This window comes from Tenrec ecaudatus, chromosome 1 (assembly GCF_050624435.1).
Source record: "Tenrec ecaudatus isolate mTenEca1 chromosome 1, mTenEca1.hap1, whole genome shotgun sequence".
In the NCBI taxonomy this organism is placed as follows: domain Eukaryota; kingdom Metazoa; phylum Chordata; class Mammalia; order Afrosoricida; family Tenrecidae; genus Tenrec; species Tenrec ecaudatus.
Window position 1 is genome coordinate 40,953,261 of NC_134530.1, and position 18,439 is coordinate 40,971,699.

Consider the following 18,439-nt stretch of genomic DNA (forward strand, 5'->3'; position numbering starts at 1 on the left):
TTCCCCCCTACTTTAAGATAGTCTTAGATGATTGATTTGAAACATCTCTTATATAAATTTCCCTTTAAACACTGCTTTAGCACATATCAAATATCAAACCCATTTAGCACATAGCACATATCAGACACAAAGTTTGATATGTTACATTTTAATTTTAATACTGTTGGAAGTATTTTAAAATTATCTCGTGAACCCATGAACCATTATATATGCATTATTTAATTTCCAGATATTTGGAAAATTTTAGACACCATTCTGACTTTGATTTCTAGTTTAATACCTTATGATCACAGGCCCTACTTTTATCATTTCACTTGTTTCATCTCTATTAAGGTTTTACAGCCTGTAATGCCTATTTTTGTGAGGGTGTCATATGTTCTTGAAAAGAATATGTATTCTATTGTTTGATGAAGTGTTATATTGTAGTCAGAAAATTAGCAAAGATAATGAAACTTTCAAATAATTCACTTAACCTGTTTCCTTCTATCAATTACTTTAAAAGGAGTTGAGACTTAATGTGTAATTTTTTCTATATCTCTTTGCAATTGTATACTTTTATTTTCTTACAGTATTATGAATATCTGGTTGGATATACATTTACCATTTTAATTTTTGACCATTAAGAAATTTCCCCATTTTTGTGTGTGTGTTGTTGGTTCCTCTGTTCCATCTTTACTGCCATCTTTTTAGCATTCCATTTTCATTTGTTGGAATTTTGACTTTACATCTTCGTATTATTTTGCTTGCTCGGATTACAATGTACTCATATATACCTAGCATTTTTACAGTCTAATTAGCGTTAACATTTCATAATCATAGTATAGTAATATGATTCAGGTAGCATAGAAAACTTGTAATCATACAGGTTTCTTTAACTCCTTTTGTTACAGTTGTATTTATGTGTTCATGGTAACAATGGGCTCAAACATAGCCACGATGAAGAGGGTCGCCCAGGATGGGGCAGTGTTTCCTGTTGTAAATGGGCTTGCTATGAGTCATCACCGACTCCTTGCCCCCCTAACAATCACAGCCACAGCAGCAAGTGTGTATCACTGACACTTCGGCCGAAGACGCCATCCAGCATGGCCACTCCTTTTCTTTGTCTTCCAACAGCCATACACATTTTATGAGCCGAAAGATGCCCTTTCAAAGTTACTCAGGTCCTTACCATTTCTGTTGCTACTCTTCCTTCATCCTTGAAGTTCCAGGTTCACCCTTCAATCTGAATAACTTCCATTAGGATTTCTTTTAGAGCAGTTCTGTTGTGATGACATTTTGTTTGGAGTTTTTGTTTTAAGTTTTCCTTCATCTGAAAATGTCCTTGTCTTCATTCCTGAAGGGTATTTTTTGCTGGGTATAGTATTGTGAATATGTTTCCCCCACTATCTACTGCTGGCTTCCATGGTTTCTGATAAGAAATCTGTAGTCATTCAAATGGTTTATGTACACATTTGCCTGGTTGTGCAAAATGCTTTATTTTTCTCTCTATGCTTTCAAGACTTCAAACATTGATATTTCACCAGTTATAATGTGTCGATGTGTGGCTTTCTTTGAATGCATTCTCTTTTGAGATAATGTCGACTTTCTGAATCTGGATTTATGTCTTTCACCCAAATGGAGAAAACACTCATTGTTATTTCTTAAAATATTTTTTAATGACATATATCTCCTCCTCTCCTGAGATGTCAGTGATTTGATGCTTTCCTGTAGGTCCCTAAAATTCTCCTTGATTTGCTTTTCTTTGTTCTCTGAGTGGGTACTTGCTATGGATATTTTAAAAGTTCTCTGGTTTGTTTGTTTCTCTGCCATCTCCATTCTGCTATTTGATCAGGTGTTTTCTTTTTTGTTTGTTTGCTTTGATTTAATTTCAGGAAATTTACTTCTGTTTTCAAATTTCTCTTTGGTTCTTTGTATGGTTTCTGTTTCTCTGCGATCACGTGTCTTTCCATTCATGTTCAGTGTGACTAACTTTATTTCATGGGCATAGTCAGTCATCAAAGCCTTAAAGTTGCTCTTGAGTAATCTCAACATTGGTGTCTTTTTCTTTTCCCCTAGGAGGCGGTCGCAATTCCCCAGTGCTCCACATGCTGGGTAGTTGGGCTGGTCAGGTTTAAACTGTAAGCTCTCTCTTGTTCCTATGGACAGGGGTTTTGGTTCTGATGTCAGTTCCGTTTCCAAGACCTTCACTGCGCTGCTTTGCGTCCTTCTTGCATAGGTATGAGTGCAGGACTTGAGCTGTTCCACCCACTGACTTAGGGAAATCCCTTCACTGCCTCTCCTTCGCATGTTTACACATAACCTTAGGTTTGCAGGTGCCCCTGTCCTGTCCTAAGAGTTTCTCTTAAAATTTTAGCCACTGATTAGCTTCTCTTTTAAAGCTCTGCTGCAGCTTAGAGCAGCCTCTGGCCTCCGCGCTTAGCTACACTAACCTGCTTGATCTTCTCCAACCCAACACCTTTGACTTCATTTTGGTTGTTTTTACTCTGTGGCTACTGTGAATGATGGTGTGCTAGATCCATATGGGTAGACCTTTGAGTGCCTCTTTGGTAGATATTTAGGAGTGGAGTGACTCAGTTATCTGGTAAGTTTGTTTTCCTTTGTTTATGTTTAATGCTTTTAGAAATTTAGGTCTGTTACTTAAGCCTGGCTCTGACGTCAGAGAAAGAACCCTGGAAAAGTGTTAAAAAGAACCAAACTCGCAGCCATAGAGTCAATTCCAACTCACAATACTAGAGTTTCAGACACTTACGTCTCTTAAAAATAACTTTGTGAAAGCAAATGTTTTGGAAATGAAGATGGCAACAAATGTACAAATGTGCTTGGCACAATTTATGGATGGATGGATTGTGATAAGAGTTGTATGAGTCCCCAATAAAATGATTAAGAAAATAAAATAAATTTGTGTTGTGATGAGGTAAAGGTTTACAGAGCAGATCATTGTTGTACATTCAACAATCCCCACATTCAGATTCAGCTCACTCCCCTCAGTCTACCTTCTGCCTTACTGTAGCCCACCTCCTCCTGGTGTCTCCTGTTCTCCTCCTTTCCAAACCCTTGGAACCCGGTCTTTGGGTCCATGGTTTTGATTGCAAGGATTGGATTACCCTCACTCAGGGGTGACTCCAGTGCTGGGCCTGAGGGATAAGTAAGGACCGTGGTCTTGAGAGCCCCATCAGTCTATCCAACCAGTAAGCTTCGTCTCCTTCATGATTTGAATTCTGTTCTGTATTTTCTCGCACTCCATTGAAGACCGTCTAATGTGCTCCTTTTCAGAACAGTCGGTAGTTGTAGCCGAGCACCACCCCATACCTTTAAATGGCATCCAGTCAGTGATTCCCAGGCATAGCTCTGTCTAGCTCAGAACTCTGTGCTGTGACATGTTCACATATATCTACCAAACACACATCTCGGACTTATCATACACATCAGGTTTCTGATTTGTTTTCTGCCCCCGCCAATGTAGTTCTTTGTCTAGAGTCTTCTCCATCTTAGTCAATGATACTTCATTCTTGGGTTTCCTGGTACTGAGTCTCAACACCCATGTGTGAGTCTTCCTGTAAGAGATTGCGAATCTGATGACTCTCATCCTCGTCACTGTCAGCGCGTCAGTGCAAATCACCACAGTCTGTCACTCCCTTCCCTCTCCTGCTTCTGCTCTGGCTCGCTACATTCGATTTGTCATTTCAGCCCAAAGGACCCTTTCACAGCTTGAGTCAGATCACATCAGTCCTGTATCCAACCCCCATTGACTGTCTGAACATCTCTGTGTGCCATAAGTACAGACCTGCAACCTCCCGCCCCCAGCTCACCATGTCCTCGCCCCATGCCCGCTGTGCACCCGCTGTCGGGTCCTTGGACATGTCTGAATTATTTTCTGACTACCCTCTTGATAGCAGTACAATGCCTCTATGCCTTCTCTACTCCCTGCCCCTCTTGTGAGAATGTATTTTCTTCCATGAACTCCACCCTCTTAGGCATGATTTGCTGCTTACTGGCTGATTTTATCCAACAGAATGCAAGCTCCAGGAGGGTAGAAACCATGTCAGTCTTGTTCATTGTGATTGACAGCACATAGAGCAATGTTTAGTCCATAATAGGAGTCCCTTGGTGATGCAGACAGTTAAGTGCTTGCTTATAAACAGAAAGGTTGGCAGGCTGTACCTCCCAATTGGGCCTGGTGAGCTGCCCCTGAAAGGTCACAGCCATGAAAACCCAGTAGGTCTGCTGTGCACAAATGGGGTCAACATGACTTGGAATCAACTTGGTGGCAACTCTTTCCTCCTGGTTTCGGTACTCAGTGAGGATGTCTCAAATAGATGATTGAGTGGGACTGTGCTTGCAAACAGCTCTTACCTCTCCTCACAGCTGACTTGGCAAACACCCACACTTTCTTTCAACATCACGGTCCAGGAGAGGGATCAAAGATGGCCCAACCTCCTGCTCTGATGCTCCCAGGTCAGGTCTTTGGACTACCAGCCTGGAGTGCCCCTCACTGAGCGTCCTGATTGACATCGAGAGCCGAGACCACCCTGCCAGCATCTCTCGTGACTCCACATGCCAGACCCAAGGAAGCCTGGCATTTATCAATCATCCGGTCTCATGGTGTGGGGGAGGCTGGTGGCAGGGGAGCCTGCTTCCCGGAATGTCACTCCGGCATCTGGTTCTCCATCATGCTGGATGATTCAGAGTGAGGAATCCATCACTAGACCTGCCAACAGGCGAGGGAGGAGACCTGGTCACACGGGCTCCATTTCTGCCCCCCTTTTCTTGTTCTCCCAAGTTTGATGTCAGAGCTGATTAAAGGCACTGAAACCCAATCACTGTCCCCAAGTTGGTGACAGCAAGAAGCCACTGGCCAGGGCCAGGTAGCAGCTGTCATGCTCAATAGTAATGGGTAGAAGAAGCTGCTGTCCAGAAACCGAAGCTGCACAGATCGCTGGCAGAGTGACAGCGGGAGAGTGGCCTGAGGGCTGAACTGTCTATCGACGTTTTTCTTCCACGAAACATCCACAAGCATGGAGGACTGTAGGTCAAGATGCTGACAGCATGGCGATATCACCCCGCCTTTCCTCCAGAATTCCAGGCCCGTAAGCTCCCCCAATTTTAAAAAGCTGGGCTAACTTACAGTAGTGTATCGATGTGAGAGTTTTGACAGATACAGACAGCTGGAGAGCCACCACCACACTCAAGAGGAAGCACAGTGGTCCCAGAAGCAAACCCACCCTGTCGCCATTGATTCCCACGCAGTGTGACTCCGAGTGCCCCACAGGGTTTCCTTGACTGTCATCTCACAGAAGCAGAGAGCTGGGCCTTCTGCACCTCGGGGGATTTGAACTGCCAACTTGGTAGGCTAGGCACCACGTGTAAACCATTTGCACCACCCACGAATCTTCGGGTTCACTACCATCACCCTTGCCGCCTGGCAACCGTGGACCTGTTTTCTGTTCCATTGTTTTATTTATTAATTTATGTTTAGAATGTCACATGAATGAGATCAAACAGCATTTAGTGATCAGGCTTCTTTCACTTAATGATGACGAAGTGAGTAGGCATTGGAAATCCATCCATGCTGCCTTAGCCTGTAGTTGGTGAATAGTATTCCATGGAGCGGCTGTTTATTGGGCTGTTGTCCGTTTGGAGATTTCGGTCGTCTGGCTTTTGAGTTGTTAGACATCTCCAGGTCCATTCCAACATAGCAGCCCGGCGTAGGACAGAACAAAACACAGCCTGGTCCTGCAGTAGCCTTCCTCACAATTGATGGTATGGGCGCATAACACCATTGTCACACTGTTTGGCGGCGCTGTGCTGCATCTTGAGTGTGGTAGTGGGTCTCCCAACTGTGTCATTCCATCTCCTTGAGCGTCATCTTCTCTTTCATCGACTCTCTACTTCACGGAGCATGATGTCCTTTTCCAGGGACTGGTCTTTCCCAGAAGTTAAGAATACGGACTTTAATGTAAACCCAAGTGTTTACCTCTGTTGGGTAGATGCTTAGGCGTAGAACTGTTCCATCATTTGATAGATACATGTCTCCCTTTTTAAAGAAACTACCACACGGTTTTCCAACCCGGTTGACCATTGTATGTTTCTGCCAGCAGCGCATGGGAGTTCCAGTTCTTCTACATCCGCTCCACCACTTGGGAGTGTCTTTCCAATGTTGGCCATTCTAATAGGTTTGGATTTGATTTGCATTTCTCTTCGTGACTGATGATACTGAGAACATCTTTTCATGCCCTTATTCACCACCAATAATACATTGTCTATTGAACTCTTGTGTCCGATTTAAAACTGTGTTGTTCGTTTTTCTTTTGTTTTGTTTTGAGAATTTGTTATATATTCTGGATGCATATTCCCCCCTCTGTGAAATCAGTATACTGATGGTACTTGCTTTGTAGGATTGTGGTGAAGATTAATTAGTTAACTATCAGGTGAGGCCATAAGAATTTGCTGGTATTTGGCTATTTGTTTTAATCTGCAAAGGATCATTTACATCGCTCAATCCAATTTGAAGAACATTCCTTGGAATGGTCTGTAGAGGGTATGTTCTCTGGCTGTGGTAAGCAGTCATCATCACGGTGATTATTCTGTCATTCTCATCACGATCAGTCTTAGTAGTGTGGCTGTTGCGGTTACTAAATGCCCACCCCAGACCAAACCCACTGCCATCGAGTTGATTCCGACGCATAGTCTACTATTAGTGCTGACGACAGTGACTCCTAAGGCTGTCCCAGGTGCCTCCTCCATTCCCCACCAGCCCTTTGATCAGGCAAACTATGTACACCAGGCCTTTCCCCAGTGTCAAATGTCTTGCTAAGTCTGCAAAGAACATTAGGATTCCACCTTCGTTCTTGTGGACCTAAAGTGCCACATGCCGCTACAGTGTCCAGAGTGCAGTGGGGCCTTGGGGGGCAGGCGGAGATGGGTAGGACGCCCTGCATAAGACCTGTTAGATGGGACCTGTAGGATGACCAGGACTTTGGGTGCAAAAACATGCCTGACACAAATTAGGGTTGGTGCAAAGCCTGGGGAGGGGACCGAACAAGCTTCAGGGCTAGCCTGCAGTCTGTGCACTTAAGGGTGGCAGCAGCCTGTGGTGACCGAGAAAGGCTTCCTTGATAACACCCACTTTGTCCTTCCATAGGTGGCTCAAGCTTACCAGACGTCTTTGGAGAACTCCGCCCCGAAGACCCTCCATCTGTTCCTACCATGGCCACCAAGACCATTGTCATCGACCATGGCTCTGGCTTTGTGAAGGCTGGCCTGGCTGGGTGTAACATCCCCCAGCTGGTCGTCCCCAACATCGTGAATTACATGCCATGCCGTGAGAACCCCGGGCCCAGCTACGCTCGCAGACGCGTGAGCCTGGGCATCAACTTCATCCACCCTGACACCTTCAGCTACCCCATAGAGCGCGGCCGTGTGCTCAACTGGGAGGGCGTGGAGCACATCTGGTCATTCATCATGAGGAAGCACAGAGAGGAGCACGAGGACTGCCCGGTGTTGATCACCGAGAGCCCCCTCAGGGAGGCCTCAGACCGGAGGAAGACATTGGAGGTAAAGGCTTCTCCAGTTCGCCCATGGAGCTTGGGGCTGGGGAGGGGACTGAACTGTGGGGGCCCTCATTGTGTCCAGCCGTGACTGGGCACCAAGGACTGCTTCCTGAAGCATTGTCCAGCGATGTTTCCTAGGCACCTGATGTGCGCCCATGTCTCTGGGTGGCACAGGTGGTTAGCGGTCAGCTCCTAATCGAAAGGTGACAGTTCAAACCCACCCAGTGGCACCATGAAAGGAAGCCCTTGCAACCTGCCTCTGCCAAGGTTACAGACGGGGAGGCCGCCGGGCAGCTCTGCTCCTCCAGCACATGGGCTTGCCATGAGTCGGAATTGACTCGATGACAGCTGGCCCCTTTCTGTTTTGCTGTGTATGTGTCTTCAGCTCAGTGCTAGGGGAGAGGGGCTCCTAGCAGCCCCTCCAGCAGGTGGAGAACAGCACTTAAAATACTCCATGGGCCGTGTACAGAGTGGAGGTAGTTATTCATCTAGGGGTATTCATTCCTGGGTGCCATACAGAGTTCCACTCTGGAGGAAGACCTGGACCATGAATCAGCAAACAGAATCAAATTTCTGAATCATGATCCACTTGAGAAAGAAAATGATCGGGGTGTGGTCGGTGACGAGTGGGGAGGAGAGAAGCCCCTTTGGGAGGTGGCACCAAGGGTATCTCTGAGCCGGTGAGGGATGTGGGAGAGAGAGTGGCAGGAGGCCAGGGACATGTTGAGATCAGCAGAGGCTGGACTGCACAGACCTGGTAGGCTTGAGAGAGGGAGCATTTGTGTCTCACTAGAAATCAGGAGTAAGCAAACTAGGTCCTATTTTTGTCAGTAAACTCAGTAGTGGGCCAAATATGGTCCACCACTTATTTTTGTAAATAAAGTTTTATTGGAATATAGCCATGCCTACTACTTACATGTCCTCAGATTAATTATACTCCAACAGCAGAATTGAGTAGTTGTAAGAGAGACTGCATGTCATGCAAAGCCCAAGATATTTACAGCTGTAGGTTTGCTAGGTATCATACATGCCCCTTTGGGCTTCTGAGGCTGTAACTCTTTATGGCTGATGGCTTGGTATTTTTCTCTTGGAGTGCCCTGGTGGGCTCGAACTGCTGAACTCAATGCTTAGCAGCCCAACGTGTAACCCACTTCACCAGGGCTCCTCGCAGGATGCCTGGGTAGATTAAAATTTTGGGTCAATGAAAAAACATTTTTTAGTATCAGTGGATCCCAAATATTCTATGGGACACACCCCTACTTGAAAAAAAAAAAAAGCGCCTTTGCTATTTATCTTAAATTCAGTTTCCCTGAACACCCTGCATTGACTTACATCAGGCAGCGTTAACTATTTGGCCCGTTGCAGAAAGCATTTGTGGAGCCTCACTTCTGGTCAGGGGAGGATCCCGCGGAGGGTGATGGGAGAGGTGGCTTGGGCTGCTGGTTGGGGTATGGGTGGTAAGGTGCGGGGGTGTTCTGAGAGTGGGATGGAAGGGGGGGCAAGATAAGGCTGTGGAAGGGGTAAGTAGCCAAGCGCAACTGGTGGCAGTTTCAGGCTTCCTCTACCCATAGAGTTGGGAGCTGGGTGCCCTGTAAAAATCCAAAGGGTACTAAATGATGCAAGTAGTTTGCACACAGATACTGAGCTAAATAACTTTGCTTGTTTCTGTTCAGCATGGTGGTGGTGACTGGTCCAGTGGTGAGGGAACACTGAGGTGTGTCTAATCCATACTGAAGGCTAAAGTCTTTCAAGATGGAAGTTGGGGAGGGTTCACAATCAATGCTTATAAAAGCAACAGCCATGAAATTTCAATGTGTGGCATCAGACACATCTGCAAGACCATCAGCCGCTTCTCTGGATAAAGATTGGGTTTTCTACGCCCCTAACGATTCACAGTCTTGGAAACGGACAGGGCCAGTGGGACTCCATCTTACAGGGTTGCTGTGAGTCGGCATGGATTCCATGGCAGGGAGTTGGCTTTATTTTTTAAGAATTAAAGAGCAAAGACATCACTTTGAGGACTGAGGTGGACCTTGTCCGAGCCGTAGCATTTCCAGTCATCTCGCATGCTGCACGGTGACGAGGAATTGAGGCCTTTGAATGACCCTGATGGGGAAGAATATTGGACACGCCACGGGCCGCCAGAAGAACGAACATATTGACCTTGGCAGAAGCACAACCAGAATGCGCCATAGAAGCAAGGATGGCAAGACTTCATCTCACCGACTTTGGACATGATATCAGGAGGGATTAATCTCTGGAATAGGACACGATGCTTGATAAAATTGAGGAGCGCTGCGGAAGAGGAAGACCTTACGTGAGATGGATCCAAGGGTAGCAAAAGGCCTGAGTGTGGCGCAGGACTAGATAATGGTTCAGTTTGTTGTACATAGTGTCACTCTGAGTCAGAACCAACAACAACAACTGACCAAAAAGTTGGTGATTGACCCCGCCTCCGCCAGTGGCACAGTGAAAGAAAGGACTGGCAATCTGCTTCCATAAAGATCACAATCAGGCAAAGCCTGCCTGATCATTCTTCTGTATAACCCTTGGATGGCTGTGAGCTAGAACGGCTTGGATGGCAACATGGGTGAAGATCCAGGGCCCAGTGGGACAGGGAGAGAAGTCAGTTCTGGGATTTCAGCAAATGGAATAGTGTTGGAACTCCAGTTTCTCCTTGAAGTTTGGAACATTATTATTAAAACAAAGCAAAAGGCTCTCAATGAGCAGGCAGCAAGTGCATTTTTCTCTCTACTGTCATATTTTTGGAAGGCACTGGTGAATATAAAGCAAAAACAAAACTCACTGCACTCGAGCTGACCCGTCAGGACAGAGTAGAATGGCCCTTGTTGGTTTCCAAGGCTCTAAATCGTTATAGGAGCAGAAAACCTCATCTTTCCACCAGCAGAGGAGCCCATGGGTTCAAGCTGGTGACCTGTAAGTTCCAGCCCACTGTGTCCCCAGGGCTCCTGAGTGCTGAGGATGCGGCACTTTTTTTTTTTGTTGTTGCATTAAATAATACAACACAAAACCTCCCTCCTAAAGGAATGATTCAGGCTACAATGTGATCCCTTCCTGCAGACTGACTGCTCCTCCCTTGCCATCACCAACACAGTCTTCTGAATGGCCACATCCAGCTCTGTCATATCACTACATGCTTAAGAGTACTGCCCCCCCCCCATACTCCCCTCTGCGCAGCCCCCCAGCCTGAGTTCCAGAGTATCCAGGACCCACATCTCGTGTACAGCCTTCAAGTCTCCTAGAATATGGGGGTCCTGGCTGTTGCCAACTTTGAGAGCTATAGGTCTGGGACTGCAGTTGGCAAACTTTGGCTCTGGGGCTATATAGGGCTCCTTAAATACATGTATTTAAGAAGCGTTCTTCTGGCGGCCCGTCTGTGACATAAAATTGAAAAAACAACTTTAAAGGGTATTATTTAGATAATGGTGGTTCCATTTGTTGATAGCAATACATTTATGGCTCTCGAATAACTTAAATTGTTGTGAGGAACAGGATTGGCTCTTCTGTCTCGAAAAGCTTGCTGACCCCTGGTCTGGGGAAGCCCATGGATCTGAGCCCCAGGTCCAGGGACCATGCATTGAATGGTTGTCTCTTCCTGCAGATCATGTTTGAGTTCCTGGATGTGCCCTCCCTCCTCCTGGCTGACCAGCTGGAGATGTCGCTGTACTCCTCCGGCCACCTGACTGGTGTGGTGGTGGATTCCGGCTATGGCTTGACCCGAGTGAAGTCTTTCCACCTGGGGTACCCGCTGCACTCCAGCTGCCAGACGCTGGAGTTTGCTGGCCAGGATCTGTCCACCTACCTCTGCAAGAGCCTCTTCAAGGAAGACGCCGACCTGCGCAACCTGTTCCAGATGGAGACGGTGGCGAAGACTCAGATGAACAAGTGCTACGTGCCGCTGAACCTGGCCAAGGCGTTGGACTTCTTCCAGAGTCTGCCAGGCGGTTCCGACAACGATAACACATACCAGCTTCCTGATGGCACCACGGTGGAGCTGACTCCCATGCAGCAGCTCGCTCCTGAGATGTTCTTCAGCCCTCACGTGTTCGACCTGCCAGGGCCCAGCATCTCCCAGCTCTTCCTGGATTCGCTGAAGGCCTGCGACAGTGCACTACATCCAATGCTTATGTCCCACGTGGTAGCCTGTGGGGGCAACACCCTGTACCCTGGATTCTCCAAGCGCTTGTACAAGGAGCTGGTCACCAATGACCTCCTTTCTTCCACCGACTCCTCTGTGTGGGTGGGTTCCAATAGAAACTTCAGTGTCTGGCTAGGAGCCTCTGTAGTGGCCCATCTTTCTTCTTTCAAGTCCCAGTGGATGACCAGAGAGGAGTATGAGGAGGGTTTAAAGATATGACCTGTCAACCTGGTCCTGTAGTTGGCCTTCAATGGGCAAAGGTGGTTGGATTTTAGTAATAGGATTTAGCGGTAGTTGAGAACTTGGGATTAGCTAGTTTGGGAAGGCTGATGACCCCATGCAGTTTTACATTATAGGGTTTTATCTTGTTTTTAGAGGGACATCCAACCCATAGCAGGGTGTCATCCCTGGATGATCCCCCCAAAGGGGCATTCTTCCAGGGTCAGTTTGTCCTTGGAGAGAGCGGCCATCTGCCAGCTCCAGGCCCAATATTTTTGTAGCAGCCTCGAGTCGGCGCTAATGAGAATGAGAGCATGCACAAGAAGGGACCACGGCCCCTCCGTGTGGCTACTGTGGCGGGGCCCATTTCTACAGCCCCCGTTTAGTACATTGGGGGTCTCCTCTCATTTCCCCAACCCTGTTGGATTGTCCTCTTTAGGTTTCAGCTCTGGGGCCATTTTCTAGGATGTTCCATTATGTTTTACTAGGCGTAGAGAAGTGGGACAGGGAATAGTTGAGGTTTCTAGCCCTACAGACCCTTTCTGGCCAGGAAAGAGCTGCCCCGGGTGAGTTTGGAGTGTGTCTCTCAGTCACGGCCAGGGTCTAGTTTGTTTTATACTTGCAAATAAAAACTTGTTTCAGACTCATGCTGGCTCCTGTGATGAATTGGGGGATGGGGAGGGCGGGGCTCTTACCAAGCCCATCATGATGTCTTTCAGGTGTCCAGGAAGTGCAGGGATGTGGTGTGTGTGTCCGTCTCTGTCTCTCTTTCTCGCCTCTCCCCCTCCACCACCCCCCCGTGTGTGTGTGTCCCCTTTGAACACTCAGCAGAATGGGGGAGGGCAGAGCCTCCTGTCCTTCCCCTTCCCTGTCCTCTCCATTTTAACTACCAGCTGCCATCCAGGCACCTCTGACTCATAGCAACCCACCCGTATGTGTCAGTGCAGAACTGTGCTCCCTCCATGGTGGTTTTTCAGAATGAGATCACCAGCCTTGCTTCTGAGGTATCTCTGGGTGAATTCAACTGGCATCCAAGTGTCTGAAGTGGTTGTTGCCCCCAAGGTGTCCCCACGCAGTCTTCATGCCCTAGCGGGCTGTGAAGTTTGAGTTCCTGTGAGTGCAAACATTTACTCAGTGAAGGTTTGAGAATATGCTACATGGCAGGCGCTGTGCTCAGCATGGCACTTAGGGGTGAAAAACATACACAATGCAAATTGCAGTCTGCTTGGGGACATAGAAGGGACTTGTATCTTGCTGTGTATTAAGCTCGGGCTGCTATCTGTAACATCAGTGGTTCAAACTCAGCAATTGCTCCAAGGGGGAGAGGAGGCTGCCTGCGCCTGCCAACATTCACAGACTTGAAACTAGGCGGGGCACTGTGAGCTGGATTGGGTGCCCTGGGAGGCAGGGGCAGTAGAAGCACAGATACTAAATGCATATATTCCAGATGAAGAGATAAATCAAATGTCCCAAGTCAGTGTGGTCTGGCTATTTTAGATGGAATGGACTGAGGTAGAGACAATCTGGGGCCCCAATAACTGTTTCTCTTCCGCTCTGTGACTACCCTCTTTAGATCCACGGCAGCTAGGTAACGGGCCACATGCCAAATTTGGTCAATTCTCCGGACCTCTAGAATATCTCCAGTCAGCCTGTGGGGTGCAGAGGAGACTAGAAATCTCAGAAGTTCCCATTGAACACAAGTGCTAGATGAAAGGAGCCTGAATGACCAGGTGGAGCAGAGCCCTCTGTCCAGCTCCACCCAATCCATCGACCCGTGCCAGACTGTGGCACAAGCAAGAATCTATGATGCTCCTGCATTACGTATTCTAATACAGAGAAAGGAGCCATGTTTTTGTAACCGACTTCCATGTGGTGGTGGTCAGGTTGGTTGGGTCAGTGGCAGGACAAGGGTTTGCAATTGGTGTGGGGGCTCTGGACCTCTGTTGACAGTGTGGCGGCTCCCTGTCAGCTTGTGAAAGGGGCTCATGGCTCCATGGCGTTTTGGGCTGAAGTAGAGTAACAAGTGCAGTGAGCCGTTTCAGGGGCAGGTGGAAGCATTTGGGACCCAGTGTCTAACTCAACTTGCTTTTGAGCATATGAATCCATTTTTCTCAACTGCAAATTCATCTGCAAATGTGGGCTGCCTCTGGTCCCCAGGACAAGTGGGGCATAGAATGGTGGTTGCTTCGTGAAACAGCTCACAACCCATCGGGGTCGTGGTCAGACTTTGAGTTACAGGCAGTGGTTGTCATGGTCAGGACCACCGTGGGCATGGTGCTTACCCTCTCAGAAAGCTGGAACAATGCGTCTACCTTCTCAGAGAACAGGTTGAGGATGAACCAAGAGGGGGCTGAGCCAGCACATTGCAAACTATAGAAATTGCTGTTGAAATAGAAGGAGTGGTTTAAAATGGTGTGGTTGATGTCACTTTCATATGAGTCAGAAGTATTAATAACCACAGCAGCCACCTCGCCAGGCATTATGGCAAGTGCTTTACAGAGGGACTCCCACTCATGTCACATTTAATCACCTGCTGAAATAAAGTGAGTGATACTCGTCCCAACGTACGAATAAGGAAATGTAAGTTGAGGGGCTCAGACTAATAAGAAGAATGGGTTTCCCATCCTTAGAAAAGTAGTCTGCAAGGGCTTGAGCCAGAGAGAGATTTGCTTGTCCCAGGCTACAGTGACATACACAGCTACGGCCTCAAGGCCTCTTTTTAAAAAGTGTTTTTTATTTAACCGTTTTATTGGCAATTCACGTACCATAAAATTCAGTGATTAAAATACCTAAACATTTTTGAGTTGTGAAATCACCACCACCATCCATTTTAGATCTTCATTCTGGTACCACTATTAGCTCCCCATTTCTCCCCTCCATCTCCCTCTACGGCCCTAAGAAACACTCTAGTTACTTTCTCTAGATTGACCTGCCTTGGATTTCATATAAAGAAAAGCATTAAAAACAACAACAACAACAACAAAACAGAAAAGCCCCAATCCCAAAGCAAGCAGGAAAAAATAAAAAGTAGAACAAGTTATGAATGAGTCAAAAAGGAAAAGAAAGCCCAGCATTTTAACCTATTTTAACTTGACTATCAGTAGTAATCACTTCCTTTCGAGTGCACTCTGCCCAAGGGCTGGTCTGTGCACATCTCTGGTCGATGGTGCCAGGGAGTTCAGTGGAGGCCGAATCTGAGTGGGGACTCTGGGAATGCATTTTGGGCTTTCAATGCTTCATGGTCGCAAAACGGCTACCACACCTCCAGCCATCACACCACATTCCCTGCAGGCAAAGAGGAAGTGCGCCATGTGAGGCTGTCCCTTGATCATTGGTGTGGGACTTGAGAGAGGAAGCGCATGGGTGCTGGGTGAGCTGCCCCTTGGGACCTGCCCCTTGTCAGCAGAAGGAGGGAACCTGTGCACTAAAGCCCAGTGTCCAGCAGCCTTCCCAGCTCGCTGGGCTCTGGCATGTCGTGACTAAAGAGAACAAGTATGACTTGCCATAAGCCAATGAGAGCTGCTTTTGGGGGGCATGCAAGGTGTCGGCATAGTGAGCGGCAGTCCCTGTGCTAAAGATGGCTGCACTTGTGCACACGGGGCCCTACAAAAGCCGAAGTTGGGTGAGGGAGACTCAGGAATGAGAAGCAGGAGCGGGAGAGAAGATGGGCAAGGGGCATATTCTTTCCTTATTTAGCACTGGGCAACTGTCATCAGAACTCTTTCTCATTTTATTCCAAATGTAACATTTAACCTTTCTGTTCAAGTATCAAATCTGGCTGCCTGATGTATAATTACGAACTATTCTTCGCCTCCTCCCCCATCCCCCACCCCACAAGCGTTTAAAACTCCCTCGCTGGGTACCATCTCTCTCCTCCGACTCTCCAATTAAATTAAAAATAGCAGCTCCGCGGGGCTGTGCAGGGCCTTCAGCCTAACATGGAGCTGCTGGCACGCCGGGCCTGCGGGGTGGGGACTGGTGCCCAGAAGATGCCTGCCTGGCAGCTGCTCTGAGCTAGGGGAGTCTTACCCTTCACCAGGGGGCTGGGGTTGCCTGCCAGGGCCAGCCAGGTGCAGGGGGTGGGATGCAGGGTCTTGGCAGTTGAAGGGGCTGGGGGCTGGATGAGACTGGCAGAGGGGACAAAGGAAGGACCCCCAGGAGGGCCCTTCTCAGTTGCTGGTTTCTTTCTGTTGGCAAGGCTTCGGTTTGGCACCCTTGTGTCTGGCTTGGGTGGGTTCTGCAGGCCCATGTTCCCTGAGATAACCCCAGAAACAGCTTCAAGTCCTGGTGGTGCTGAGACACTGAGCAGGCACTAGTAGCAGCCCCGCGGTTTCCCCCACCCTCGCTCTCCCTCTGCAGAGAAGCAGGCGCAGGGGTGCGATGGCCCAGACCGCTGGGACTAGAATTTCCCATCTGCTGCTTTGGGAGATGTGACCTAATTTCTCCATGCCTCAGTTTCCCCACCTATAAAATGGGCTTCATCCTTCATCAAGTTACTATCCAAATGCTTCTTAGCAGGAGCCAGACTCTTAGGGCTGGCTAATAGCTCAATGCACACCTGCTTGGCCCATAGACCAGTGGTTCTCAACCTTTTTAATACCTTGACCCTTTAATTCAGTTCCTCATGTTGTGGTACCCCCCAATCATAAGATTATTTTCGCTGCTACTTAATAACTTAGGAATTTGTGACCCATGTGAAAGGATTGTTCAACCCCCAAAGGGGTCATGACCCACAGGTTGAGAACCACTTCCATAGACAAATGCGGCTCTGCTGTTTACTCAGTTGCTCCCTTACAGATAGAATTGGCTCATGAGACCAAGTAAATAGAATGCTGGCTTGCTTTCAGGGGGAGGTTTGCAGGGCACGGTCTGTCGGAGGGGTGGAGGTAGAGTCACATCCGTACTCAGACATCCCAGAGGGGGAGTGGCAGACCCCCCAGGGAGAGGCGGGGAGATGAAGTGGGAGGAGGAGTGAGAAGGAGTTCTGTAGGAGTGAGGCTTGAGATGACTCTTGTCGACGGAGTAGGCATCTTCTTTTGAGTGCTTATGCCCACAGACACCCTGATAGCAACCTTTGACAGTGCCATGGGGCAGGGTAAGAGATGCACCACTAGAACAGGGGTGTAAGGGCCAGAGGCTGGGGGAGAGAGTTGGAGGCAGGGCCAACTCTTGAAGGACATCAGGTTGACATGCTAAGAATGGAGGACTTCATCCTGAGAGTCCTGAGGAGTCAGAATTCGAAGGCAGGCTAGGACATCACTTGGAGAATCAGTGCTCTGGGTACAGCTGAGAATAATTCAGAGAAGGACCAGACAGGGGCAATGATGCCCATCATAGAAACAGGCACTTTGTTAGACTCTTGCCTAAGCAGCCGGTGTTGTCTGGGACCTTGCAACTCTCAGAAGCCGCAGAGTGCGAGTGTGGTATTGGTGGTACCTGAAGTCTCAGGGGGCTTGAAGGGCCACAGTAGCTGCCATCTTTGCCAAGTGTAGAGCATGTTTGGCCTGGGTGATGGAGAGTGAGGCATCCCTGGATGCAGGGGTTGGTGAGAGTTACCTCTGAAGTGGATGAGTGAGGCGAATTCATGTTCAGGGTAGGGCTTGCTCTGCCCTACTGCCAAGTCTGTACTGGGTTCTGTGGGCTGCACTTCCTTTCAACACTGCAGGTCCTGGATGGCCCCTTTCCTTAGCATCTTCTTTTAGGATCTGCTTTTCCAAAAAACCATCCCTGCTGAGAAACAGACTGTGCCTGAGAGGAAGGTGCTCAGGTGTTGGAGTCAGACAGAGCCAGACTTGGAGCTTGTTTTCTGGTTGCACACTGGGGCAAAGAACTACCTCTTTCTGGGCCTTTTGCTTCATCCGTAAACTAGGGCTCACAATACCTATGAGCTCAAATGAGTTGGGCTTCAAAAATTCAGGGAGAGTGTGGAGTGGAGACCCAAAGCCCATTTGTAGGCCACTGGACATCCCCTTACAGAAAGGTCTCGGGAGGAGACGAGACCGTTGCTACATGGTGCGATGTAGCAACGATGAAGCATACAACTTTCCTCCTCCCCCACTATCAGGATCCCAATTCTACCTTACAAATATGGCTAGACCAGAGGATGTACACTGGTACAGATAGGAATGAGAAACACAGGGAATCCAGGGCAGGTGATCCCTTCAGGACCAGTGGTGTGAGTGGCAATACTGGGTGGGTGGAGGGAGGGTGGGTTGGAAAGGGCGAACCAATTACAAGGATCTACATACAGACTCCTCCCTGGGGGATGGACAACAGAAAAGTGGGTGAAGTGAGACGTTGCACAGTGCAAGATATGACAAAATAATCCTTTTTAAATTATCAAAGGTTCATGAGAGTAGGGGAGTGGGGAGGGAGGGGAAAAATGAGGAGCTGAGGCCAGGGGCTTAGGTGGAGAGCAAATGTTTTGAGAATGATGAGGGCAATGAATTTACAATTTGATTTACACAATTGATGTATGAGCCCCTAATAAAAGATTGTTATAAGAGTTATA

The 18,439-nt window shown here is 48.0% G+C and overlaps 1 protein-coding gene across 1 annotated transcript; it reads left to right on the plus strand.

Annotated features, from left to right (window-relative positions):
• The first annotated feature begins 7,206 nt into the window (after window positions 1–7,206).
• Window positions 7,207–11,928, plus strand: ACTL8 (actin like 8). The gene is made up of 2 exons (XM_075538385.1): window positions 7,207–7,554; window positions 11,173–11,928. Exons 1-2 carry the CDS (start codon window positions 7,207–7,209, stop codon window positions 11,926–11,928), a joined length of 1,104 nt encoding a protein of 367 aa, XP_075394500.1.
• The last annotated feature ends 6,511 nt before the right edge of the window (window positions 11,929–18,439 follow it).

Excerpts from the sequence above, each read along its gene's own strand:
- ACTL8 (XM_075538385.1), top strand. The coding sequence starts at position 7,207 with ATGGCCACCAAGACCATTGTCATCGACCATGGCTCTGGCTTTGTGAAG. Across the intron at positions 7,555-11,172 it reads ACCGGAGGAAGACATTGGAG|ATCATGTTTGAGTTCCTGGA; the intron begins GTAAAGGCTTCT and ends CTCTTCCTGCAG.